The sequence below is a fragment of the Dufourea novaeangliae genome, unplaced genomic scaffold, assembly GCF_001272555.1.
Source record: "Dufourea novaeangliae isolate 0120121106 unplaced genomic scaffold, ASM127255v1 scaffold392, whole genome shotgun sequence".
Taxonomy (NCBI): domain Eukaryota; kingdom Metazoa; phylum Arthropoda; class Insecta; order Hymenoptera; family Halictidae; genus Dufourea; species Dufourea novaeangliae.
The window spans coordinates 210,741-222,943 of NW_015374267.1; the positions used below are offsets into that span (position 1 = coordinate 210,741).

The 12,203-nt window shown below is 44.6% G+C and overlaps 2 protein-coding genes across 2 annotated transcripts; both read left to right on the forward strand.

Annotated features, from left to right (window-relative positions):
- The first annotated feature begins 390 nt into the window (after positions 1-390).
- Positions 391-1,679, forward strand: LOC107192701 (ARL14 effector protein). Its single transcript, XM_015582024.1, has 3 exons — positions 391-664; positions 732-997; positions 1,180-1,679. Exons 1-3 carry the CDS (start codon positions 581-583, stop codon positions 1,262-1,264), a joined length of 435 nt encoding a protein of 144 aa, XP_015437510.1. The 5' UTR covers positions 391-580; the 3' UTR covers positions 1,265-1,679.
- A 2,870-nt stretch (positions 1,680-4,549) lies between these two features.
- LOC107192702 (GTP-binding protein Di-Ras2) lies at positions 4,550-6,709 on the forward strand. The gene is made up of 3 exons (XM_015582025.1): positions 4,550-4,764; positions 5,863-6,081; positions 6,476-6,709. Exons 1-3 carry the CDS (start codon positions 4,627-4,629, stop codon positions 6,707-6,709), a joined length of 591 nt encoding a protein of 196 aa, XP_015437511.1. The 5' UTR covers positions 4,550-4,626.
- Positions 6,710-12,203: the final 5,494 nt, after the last annotated feature.

Consider the following 12,203-nt stretch of genomic DNA (forward strand, 5'->3'; position numbering starts at 1 on the left):
TTTTCTCATGCTCATTAATCTTGGTTAGTCGATAAAACAAAGTTCAAGCTATTCTATCTGTCTTAGAAAATATTCCAAGTCCTTTTGTAACTTTGAATATTCTAATTGCAACAATAGTGAAAAGTTTCCTTCATCACAATAGGAAACTCCATGTTGAAATAGTAAGTGTCTCCATCTACGGCAAAATGCTCAAGCTTCTAACCCAATTACCATTTCAGTGTCAGTACCCAACGTTACCGACTGTACATAAATTTCATTCTTAATTTGCACATTTCGTTGCTAGATGGCGGCACAATTTATTTTTTGTATGGAAGTTATTCCTTAGAGCACTAGGTGGCGCTAGTGGTATTCATTTGATGTGCAGAATTATTGTTTCGTAGTTTTCGCGGTTCGAATGTGTGGAGTAGGTTAAGTTTCGGAGAGTTTGCAATTATTTCGTTACTGAATCGTTGGAAACGTCTGATCTCTCTGATGCAAGATATAAATGGGACTTCTTCGAACGTAGGTTAGAGTGTGTAAGATTGGAGGATTATGTCTCTCGTTTCTAGTCTCAACTCTTAACCTCGTCTAAAGTTTTCGAATGACAGACATGGACACGGGAAATTCGACTTCTGGTGACAGTTCATCCTTTACTAATATAGAGGCTACGCCACGGGCTGAGAGGGTAAGCCCCCCTTTCTGTTCTGAATTTCAAACGTAGTATGCCAATTATCAGCACGTGTTTCTCGCAGAGAGTCACTCGAGGCTCCAGGCAGGGAGCCGTCGACAATGTGACAAAAAAGTTTCTCAGGAACTTTGATCCGGAACACAGCGAAAGGGAGAAGCGCAAGCTTCATAGAAGAGTCTACCAAAATTACAAGAGATGCGCCTTGTACGATGAGAATGGATTCTATATTCAAACAGGGGATGATCTGTGCGATTGCCTTAACCTGACCTGTGCGGGTTGTCATTTCCCTTGTCCGAAATGTTCTTCCACCAAGTGTGGTCACGAGTGCAGGTTCATGTCGTAGAAAATTATGCACCTGGCTTGCTTGATTCATCCTATAATCACATAATTTTAGAAATGATCCTTGGTTAGAGAACAAGTGCAGCGCATTTGTGATTAAAGCCAATCAATCAAGCTTGGTGTACAGAAATCGGGTTGCAGTGCAATATTTAAATTCCATCATTCTTTGTTAGGAATAATCGTAAATGGACCTACGAATCCATCGAAAACGAAGGCAGCGATAGCGTCACAAAGAATCCTCTCTTGAAAGATGTTTAAATAATTCACTGATAAAAGGGGACAAGTATTTTTACAAATCTAAAGACTGTGCAGGACTGATAACTGAACGCACACATTGGTTTTAACTCTTAAGTTAAGAACTACGCGAGCTGTGTACGGTTCTAGGACGAATATATAGGATAGGAAGAAAGAAATGTGGTACCAGTACGGGAAAAGCAATAAAGTCATCCAAGTATTCCATAACTTTGATATCTTGCTCTCGTTTCTGTAGCCTCTAAGAATCTGTACCTGTAGATTTTAGGGGAGTACCTTTAGACGCCCTTCCTCGGCCATTGCACTTCCATAGATGTATTATTAGAATAGAAGATAGTCGCCACTAGAAGAATCGTAATTGGACGTGTGCAAGAGGCTCTCTGTGAAACGAAGGAGGAAGAGAGAAGAATCGTGTGGCAAGCCTAAGGAGATAGCAACCGATGGTGGTGTATGTGTTCTGTCTACGGTGCACGAATGTACGCACACCATCGAAGAGCTATTGATTTTCCCCGGCACTTTTGGCGTAGTGCGCTCCCACCTAACGCGCAACACACCTACACATCCAAGCATCAGGGGCGGGGGGGTGGGGCACACACGCCTCCCCCACGGAGTGGGGTGAGCCTCGTTGCGGAGGGCGTGCGCCGCGTCGGTTTCCCTTCGGGAGAGTCGTCCTCGTCAAAGTTCACGCAACCGGGAGCACGACCAGTACCAGAGCAGGTGTGTATCCGACTCTGGGTCAGCGGTGTGTTGTCCACGTTTCTCTCACCCGCGACGGGTTCCCCACCAGGTGTGTGTTATCGTTTTCGAATTACCTCAGTGACACATCGTCCTTCTTCCAGCACACATCGCCTCCTGTCCTGCCTACTACCGGGTGTCGTTGTTCCTGGTGAACCATAGACCAAGGAGGAGGATTTTGGAACTGTAGTGGAATCCTGGAAATCTTGGAATAAAGTACTGCAGCGGATTCACCAAGGGGAATCCTTCTGAAATTTAGACACCGTGTCCACTGACAGATACACAGCGTGAATGTCTCGAGGAGGATCCTGTGACGTTGGTTCTTATTTGGTCAAGGATTCAAGTGGAATATTGGAAAGCAACGCGTGTACCAGGGTGCACAACACAGTGTTGTCTACAGCTGGATGAATATTAGTTCGAAGAAGAATCGGTGAAGCCGAATATCCTTTGACGTTCCGACACACCGTAGGATCCATTTGGATCCGACATATACTCGTCCGTTTGGTGGTTATTTCGAGGAAGATCCCAGAACATCTACAGGAATAGATCTCGTCTCTCCTCGAGAGGAAGGACACGCATTACTCTCCGCTCGATCAGGTTCACAGACATACACACATATATACGGTTTATCGTTTATGCGAGGGACCCTCCGCGATCCTCCCTGCACACGCGTCATCATGGGATCTCCGTGATCTTATCGGGTGACTAGAAAGAGAGGGAGAGAGATCACCCCGTGTGACGCGGCCACGTTTAACCGTGGTCGTGGTTTTGAATTTCTGCTCACCTGACCCGCCGTATGGGGTTCGCAGTCCTCTATCTCTGTCTCTGCCGGTTACAACAACCCCCCCCCCCCTTAGTTGTCTACCTCTCAATGGGTTACGTTGTTAACGATGGAACCATGTGGAATCTGAATCAAATAATTTCGAACAGTGACCGAGGGAATGTACAGGATGTTGTCCCGTAATTGATTGTATACTAACCAAGAATATCGAGTCGGGTGAAAAGTACCATTTTAACTGATATGGATGTCTGCTCCGTTAGTGGGTTGTTAGCTACGCGGGTGGAAAAACAATAGCGCCGCCCTAATTTAATTACTGTTCTGTTTACTTTTATATTTATGTATATATATATATATATATATACATAATTTTTGAGCAATCACTCATACTGTATACTTTTTATTTATTTAACGGGCAATAAGCCCTTTGGTATACATGCTCAGGAGGAGAGAGGAGATTACAAAATTCTAGAAAATAATTAAAACTTGTGCAACTCGATTTAGATTGACCCAACGATTCATCAAGGTGTAATTGACCAGAGGTGATCCGTTATTTCGGATGCTCGAAAACTGTGAAAGAAACCAGTTGAGCTTCTTGTCGTCCGTCTACACTCGAAAGGCATTCCGGGGGATCGATTCCGACGGGTTACAATGGCCCCACGTGGTTCACTGGTAGTCCCTTTGTGTCGACGCGACTCATTGAGAGAGAGGAGAGGAGCACTCTGTGATCCCTGTTTGCCGGTTTACATCCTGTCTAGTGTCCACAACCAAACATAAACACACACAAACAGTGGCTATACGCCCTTTGTTTCCTTTTCTCTCTTTTATTCGTCCTAGGGTATCCGGTTATAATTCTCCTCTGAAACACTGAGCGTGGGCAGACGGGTTGTTCGACTATGACAAGGGCTCTCTTTTTCGAACATCACTTGTTGAATACGGATATAGACATACACACACATACAACAGTGGGAGTACTATAGACTGCCAGGAGGATTATCGAGCGTCTTTTTTTCTCTCGTACCAAAGCCTGTGTGTGTTTATTTCTCTTTTCTGGATCGTAAATTGAGAAGTCACGTTGTTGACCCTCCAGTTAACCTTCGCGGTTACATTCGATTTATTCTGGCACACCACCGATGCCTGGGTCTATTTTAACCCGAATTTCGCAAAGGTTTATCTAGTATTTATTTTTTATTAAATTCGAAGAAAAGCTATACATTTTATTGTAGTGAGTGTCCGTGTGATCTTTAGATACATACGTTCTTCCATTAAATGATCCAGTACGAAAGCATGAATCGTCGATGAGTCGTCGACGGATCATCGACGGATCCTCGGTTACAAGGATTCGAGGATTCGCAAATTATCGCAATAATCTAGATATCCAGAAACATCCATTCGTGACTATACCACCCCATGTCCCCGTCAATTCTTAATGGCCGTGTCCGAATCGACCGACGTGTATTCTCGGAGCTGGCAGAGAGCTGGAAAAAAATAAAGTCCAAGAGTGCGGTCGCGGAGGGCGGGTCGCAGGCCATGGAGAGTCGGGCAAGAATCGTCCTCGAATGATCGATCGCACGTAATAATAATAATAATAATAATAATAAGAAGAAATTTCCATAAGGTTCGTAGTCTTACGGGATCGAGATCCACATGATCGAGTTGCTAGATCGCGGAAACGAATTCTTGTCCGTCTGCTTCTCGTAACTATGTTCCATCGTGACTTTTACGAAAATCATTTCAATCACGCATGTTTTTAGTCTGCCGACGTGTCTGCAGATTGGTTGCCGTGGTTCAGGGGTTTTTGCGGAAGGGACCCCGATCCAGGGGGATCGTGATCGTCGGGACGGCAGATGTCAGGATGCCGGAGCAGAGCAACGATTACCGCGTGGTGGTGTTTGGGGCGGGCGGCGTCGGTAAAAGTTCCCTCGTGCTTCGTTTCGTGAAAGGAACGTTCCGCGAGTCCTACATACCCACCATCGAGGACACTTATAGACAGGTAAGCATGTAAAACGTTTTCTACGCGTTCGCTTTCGAGGAAATGGGATAAAGTTGCGAAATTAGGAGCAATCGAGACATCGGAAAATTGGGGGAAATTGCGAAATGGGATTTCTTTTTCTTACGAGACGTGTCTCTCTTTAACGCTGATTAAACATAGTCTGGAGGATCGATTCGACGGGTGAGACGGGAATCGTGCGAGCCCACAATAATTAATGGAACAAGCAGCGTGGAATTGGATCGGACAGGCGACGGCGGCGAGTAGTACAGCCGCGTCATGTGTCGGACGGGACGGCGATAATAGATATTCCGTGGGATCAGATAAGCAATGAGCCGCGGGGATGGCTAGCATGACGCAAACCGTCTGACATTTCGTCGATGATTCACGCATGATGCAAAAGGTGTGTGATCGTAGGCGATCGTCAATCGTGTTCCGAGTGATCCGCTCGAAGATAAAACACCCACGAGGTCGATCTTTGGGAAACGAGCTTTTTTCTGTCTTTTCTTTTTTTATTCCCTCGATCTATTTGGATTCGACGCGAATCAGGGAAAGAATCGCAATCGAAAATCCTCCAATTTTAAATCCGTCCTATTCAGACCGATATAAAAGCCTCGTTGCTCCTCGTTACGTTCTAGTGGGGAAGGGAGGGAACCCGTTACCGGTGATTTAATGCAGGTTCCACGATGAAAAATATGATCAAGTAGAGACACACCACTTGAATACACGATCTGTGTTCCGCCAGGTGCTTCGTGGACACTAGAGAAATTGTCTTTGAACGTTCTCTCTCTTGAAAAAGAGAAATTATTCCGCTGCTCGTTATCTCGATGGAGAACTGGTCGAGGACCCGTTGCCGTGTTATAACAATAATAATAGAATGAGCATATTATAATAAAATTAAACTTAATAATTCAGGATCATAATTAGGATCAAAGCTAAAAAGAAGAAGAAAGAAAAAAGAAAATAAGAAAATACAGTGTTCCGTCGTTTACTGTGAAGAATTCGGATCCGTGTCGCGACAAACATTGAACAGAAGAAATGTGTAGATACGTGTTGTGTGTATACTAGAGTAGATCGAGTCTTCTCGGACGTTTGTTTCAGGTGATCAGCTGCAACAAGAACATTTGCACGCTGCAAATCACGGACACAACCGGGTCCCATCAGTTTCCAGCGATGCAACGGCTATCAATAAGCAAGGGTCACGCGTTCATTCTAGTGTACTCTGTGTGTTCGCGGCAGAGCCTCGAGGAGCTACGACCGATTTGGGCCATTATTAGGGAGCTCAAGGGACAGGACGTATCCCAGATACCTATCATGCTGGTAAGACACCTCGAAGTTTCTCGCCATTATTGGTCCCCTGTCCTCGACTTTTACCGTTCCCTCGGTGGATTTCCCGTTTTCCGATATATAGGGTCAGTTGGAAAATTCTCGGACACCACGGTGCAAGGATGAATTTTCTCGAAATCGATACTTATCGCTAGACTACAGATTTTCTGCAACTTCAGAATTCCGGACACTAATATCTAAATAATTAAAATGGAACAGAATCTTGAATTCTTTGTTAAAAGTTCTACTACGTTTAATAGTAACACACAATAGTATTAGACTTCGTTAAAACCTTGATTTTATTGCATTCTTCAAATGAAATCCTGATCGATAATTCGACAAGGTAGATTTACAAAATCTGATCCGTTTCTTCTGTCTCTGTGTAAAGGTGGGGAACAAATGCGACGAGAGCCCGTCTGTCCGCGAGGTGTCGTTGAGCGAGGGCGCTGCGGAGGCGGCGAATTGGGGATGTGGTTTCCTCGAGACCTCCGCGAAAACGAACCACAACGTGAACGCGCTGTTCCGGGACCTGTTGATGCTCGAGAAGAATCGTTCGGTCTCGTTGCAACCGGTACAGAGCAACAACGCGATCAGCCTGAAGGAGAAGTGCTCTGTGATGTAACCGAATCGAGGCGAGCAGCGTTGTTGCCCCTCTCGATGATGACCCGCGCGACACTCTTTAGAGGAAAGAAAAACGTGTTCTCCCGCGTCTTCTCTCGTTTTCTTTCTTTTCTCTCTCCGATCTGGCGGCGTGTCGCGCCATTCATTCTTAACGGTATAACGTTACAGACCTAGTTCCTGATCACTTAAGAGTAACTAACGAGGTAGAAAAATGACGAGAAAATTTATTGTGTGGTGATTCTACGTTTGGTATTAACAGAAGTGCAAAACTAATAATAGGTGAATTATAATGTAACTTTTAAAGTAAGAAATGCCAAGAGAGCAATTTCTGATCACCTAAATCATACATCTGTATCTCACTCAGAGCAATCAGACTTTACGTATGAATTTCAAAATACAAGAAACTTTTATCATAATAACCTTATTCTATGGTATAGAATTATTGTAAAAAATATTCTATGATGGATATTCATAATAAACTTATTCTATAGTTCCAAACTGATCAGGAACTGGATCCGTGACGGTACGATTGATATACAGGCCCGTCGTCATTCTCCTCGGAATCGGCGAGCAGTTACCGAATCCGACACGTGTGCACAACCGAGAAAGAGAGAAAGATACTTTTTAATTTTTATACTCTGCGCACATTTTATAGGTTTTTCCACGAGGCCACAGAGCGTCCTTTTTTAATTCCGCGACAAGTTTGCTCGTCGACGTCGAGAGAAGCTCGTTTAAGGTTAAGCAGACTGTAGTATGCGATAAGCGCCCGCCGTCGGAATATACTGCTGTGCACCTGCAAAGAATGGCTCGAATGTTTTTTGCCGCTTGTGGTCGATGGTGCACGATGAAGAATCATTCAAGTTGAGCACACTTGTTTTCTTTCGCGACACGTCGGCCATCTCGAGCTTATCATAAGAGAGGGAGGGACGTGATCGTTGCGAAGACGAATCGATCGAATCCGACGAAATCTTGATGGATCTCCCTCCGTCTCTCTCGCGACCAACGAACCGCCAAGAGCTATACCAGTATTTCCCTTGTTTTCTTTTTCTTTTTTTTGTAAAACGTTCGAGACTGTCGCGCGGAGCGATCTTTCGGGGGCCGTTTCTTCATTATAATAGGGGCAAGTTCGATATGTAGGTGTAGAGAGATACATACGTGTACGGAACACGCGAACGAGATACGAGAATAACTAGGTAAAAGTTGTTACGAGATTGGTTTTTGTTGAATAGTTGTAAGGTTTTTGTAACGACGCTAATTAGGATTTTATTACTCTCGGGACACGTCGAATTACACAAAGAGAGAGAGAGAGAGACACACATACATACGCCACGCACACGAGCTGGCACACGCGTTGACCCAGATTTTTAGCGTCTTTTTTCCCCCCTCTTTACTATTTTCTTGTACTACTCTGTGTCGTACACACACACACACACACACACAAACATACGTACACTACCGGCCAAAAGTTTGAGAGCAGGTCTAAGAATTAAAGAAGAAGAAAAATATCGATCCACAAAGATTTGATAAAAAATAATGTGCTGAAACTTATTGGAAGTAATTTTGTATACAGTACCGATCCGTGACTTTTATTATATTAATGAGTTACTGTTCTATCAAGCTCTGGTCCCATAGTTTTGGCCGGTAGTGTACATATATACATACGCGTAGACCGCGCAATCGTGTCACAGCGTTCACGAGGAGACGCTAATTAGAGCGACTCGGCGGTTTTTTTCCTTCTTCGACGCGCAAGGTGCTGCCGATTTCGCTGTAGATCCCTATTGAAAATCGGCTGGAACCTTCGCCAGAAACGGGGTTTCTTTGTATTCTAAGATGGCGTCGCGAGTGGAGAATACGTGGCCGATTTTAGGTGACGTTTTCGCCATTTGTGGACCGCCCGTTCCATATTGCGCGCACACGATCCGTTTATGGGAGGCACCGAACGACCCTCCCACCGGCGATATTACGATAGAGAGCGAGAGAGAGAGATGTGTTGTACTACGATTTAGTAGCATTGTTACCGAACACTCGATTGTTGAGAGGGCAGATCGTTTCTGTGAACAGACGCGTGCGTAGCCGTGTACCGATCCAGAGCCTCTCGGACCGTTCTGCCAGGCCCAGATCAGGTCCAGATCTCCTCCCGAGGATTCTGTAGACGCTGACCCCGAGTAGCGGGTGTGACCATTGTCGCGACATGTAGAGAGTAGAACGGTACCTTTTGTTTCGGATATCCAGCGGGCCCGGGAGACTCGGGAGCAGACTGTACGTGTATACTGTACGGTATTACCTCGTTCCATGATCCACGGTCGAAGTTATCGATTGTGTACGCTATCGATCACTGTTTTTCATCCGAGGGAATACCGTATTTCGGTGAATTCTTAATACTGATCATGTATCGAGGGAATACCGTCGTTCCACCGAGTCTTCGTTCCTCTGTAAAATGGCCCGCGCCACGTACGTGTCTCTTTACGACGATCTGTTTCGGAGATAGTATACGCGGACAACTGGTCCGAAATGTTGGCGCAAGAGTCGGTCGACGACACTCGTAGTGGTGAATTGTACATAGAATTTTGTATATTCAAGGTAGGACGTCGTGTTGATACTCTCGGGCATATCGACGGAGACTCGCGCGTGTGTGTGTTGTTCAGTGGTTGTCCAGAAATTGCGAATCGCTATGGGAAATTGGTTGATGAATCTCGCCCTATAAGTACAACAGTGATCTGGAATTGAATCGTCACACGGTAGTGTGTATAATGGCTCTGTTTCTATTTCCCCGAGCGTGTCAATTCCTCGACAACCTGATGCACGCGCGTTAACACCCACGTTATCCGTGTATGAATGTATCCGTACGTATACATCACACGTACTCGCTGTTATATATTTAAGTGCAAGGTTAAATAGTGTCTAGTCAAAGGGGCGGATATATACGACCTCACGAGAGATCGACCCTCGGCGAGCGTGTGTGAAAAGAAAGGCCGGCTGAGAGAGAAAGAGAAAAAAAAATGGACACGATCGCCACGAGGTTATGCAGAGTCCTCCAAATGTTCTGGGATGGACAAATATCTAAAAAGAAACAAAGTATTTTTGAAAAAAATGTTTCAGGCAACGGTTTTAACAATCCTGTTAAATGGTTATATTCGTTTGACCTTTGAGAAAATTTCTGTACAAAAAAAGGTCATGAACCAGTGTACCGAAAAGGTTTCGCTGTTAGCTTTAAGAATGCTGCGTTAAAAAAATATGTTGACCCCCTCCACTCAAGGTAAAACGGATATGACAGTTCAATATCGATCTTTAAAAACCCGAAAACTTTCGTCTGAAATATTTTTATCCAAAATCCTTTGTTTCCGAGACATTTGACCGTTCCGAAACTCTTGGAGGACCCTGTGTACATACACATATGCAACACACATACAGAGTGTTTGATACGAGAGAGAGAGAGAAAGTGATGGTGTAAGTGATAGAAGAGAAACGTGCACGAGTGTATAATATGATCTAGCGAGAATGTGTATATCCTGATGATTTTTTCGGGGCCAATCGGTGTGCGACGACAAACACATATTGTGAATTCGTGGAGCTTCTTCTTCTTCTTCTACGTCTTCTTCGTCTTCTTTTTCTTCCGCGCGACGGTAGGTCGACTTCCGTTCCCTTCGCGTGTCTTGCGATTTTAGGAGGCGCCAAACTCTCGATCCTCTTCGACGGATCGCGGCGTTCTGTGACAACGCCCTCTCCTCCCATTTTTTCCCACGAATTTTTGACGATTTTTGATGGCTGTTGAGATGCCATTTGGAATGATGTATTGTTGATACTACAGACTTGCGGCGCGTTTATAAAGAGAGAGATTGTCGATACGGTGTATTTGTACCGTTGTGGACCCATGACGTGTCTTATAGAGAAGGGGTTGAACGAGATTCTAAGAGGATACACGATGTGTTTGCATCTTTATGGACTACCTGCGCGTATATAGAGAGAGATATATAGACACAGTAGATGTGCTACCGAACTTTCTGTCGATAGCGTATTTTTAGCCGTTTCTTGAACATATTTCGCAAGCACACGAGAGAACCACACTCCGTTTTTCGATTGGTCTCACGAGCCGCGATCCACGAGGAGTTTATTTGTTCAAAAAGAGAGTGTGAGTGAAAGAGAAAACGAAAAGATTATTTCCGTTATCCGCGACTAGCGTCGTCGGTTACCCGCCAACTCGAGCATCGTATATACAAAATCGAGAGAGCACAATTTTTTATCGCGTTCTGTGGATCCGTAGATCCCACGGGCACCGAGCCACGTGTTGTTTGATCTCGATCGATATTAAAACACACACCCCCACTGTCTTATCTTTTTCTATCTGGTGCGCATTGATATTTCGACGATGGATCGGACTCTAGTGGCTGGTTTCGATGAGCTCGAGGACGAAACCGAGGAATATTATTTAAACAAAAAAAAAAAGAATTGTATAAAAACGCGTATCGTTGCACAGTGGTACAGAATGAGACATTCAGCAGCTAGAATGGCCGAGAAAAGCAAAATTTCGTTTATTTTCTAAAACACTCGCATAGACTTATCATTAACCGTGGAAGTTCTCTTCACCTCCACTACATTGGGGAGGTTCCATACACTTTTTTAGACTCTGCCCGAAATGCAGTTCATAGATCGCAAAAATCGTGTTCCTATACGATAACTGCTCGAAAGCGCTCCTGAGCGTTAATGGAAGATTTTGCTGTATCTCCGAGCGTCGTCCTCGAGCGTGACCGTTTCCAGTTCGGCGAACGGTCGTGTCGTCCGTGCCAAAATTCCGTTGTCCGTTATCCATATGGAGTTTTACTTAGGCGTAAGCTTGTTTTTAAGTGACCGAGAATTTCCAACAACCATATATACATACATACATACACACACAAATCACCGGTTCGTCTCTGGGTATTCGTGTGAAATTAGGGGAGTTGCGAATCGATGTTGAAGAGTCCTTTGAGGATTCACGAAAATCATGGTAATATGTATGGTCGAAGACGGTGGAGAATCACGGGGCAGAGGGGTGGAGAGAGACTACCTATCAACGAAAACTATCATATCAGTGCAATCATATCGCCATCCATTCGCTCAGGTGAGACCGATGAACCAAAGGAGAGCTCGATTAAACTTTAAGCTTCTCGAATCTACGTATCTCTATCTTGGATCGATCGTACGCGAGAAACGAAGGCATCACATATCATGGCGTTCCGAAATGGGAGAACCACGAACGAAGGAACGTGTTTCGATACACTCTCGGCGACAGAGTACGAAAAAGAAAGAAATCGGTGAACCGATTTTTTTTTTATATATGGTATATTGTTGCGACGCGACGGGGGGAAGGGCCCGTTCATTATTATCCCACTCGAAATCGTTAACCGGCTACGGAATCTGTACTCGTGAAAGATAAACTGCGAAATTATACAATCTTGATTCTTGAAACCATCTTTCAGAACCAATTCCGCCATTCCTGTGGATATTTTCCTACAATTACC

Coding starts and splice junctions, on each gene's coding strand:
- LOC107192701 (XM_015582024.1), top strand. CDS start 581: ATGACAGACATGGACACGGGAAATTCGACTTCTGGTGACAGTTCATCC. Junction 665..731: donor CTACGCCACGGGCTGAGAGG/GTAAGCCCCCCT, acceptor TGTTTCTCGCAG/AGAGTCACTCGAGGCTCCAG. Junction 998..1,179: donor AAGTGTGGTCACGAGTGCAG/GTTCATGTCGTA, acceptor ATTCTTTGTTAG/GAATAATCGTAAATGGACCT.
- LOC107192702 (XM_015582025.1), top strand. CDS start 4,627: ATGCCGGAGCAGAGCAACGATTACCGCGTGGTGGTGTTTGGGGCGGGC. Junction 4,765..5,862: donor TCGAGGACACTTATAGACAG/GTAAGCATGTAA, acceptor CGTTTGTTTCAG/GTGATCAGCTGCAACAAGAA. Junction 6,082..6,475: donor CCCAGATACCTATCATGCTG/GTAAGACACCTC, acceptor CTCTGTGTAAAG/GTGGGGAACAAATGCGACGA.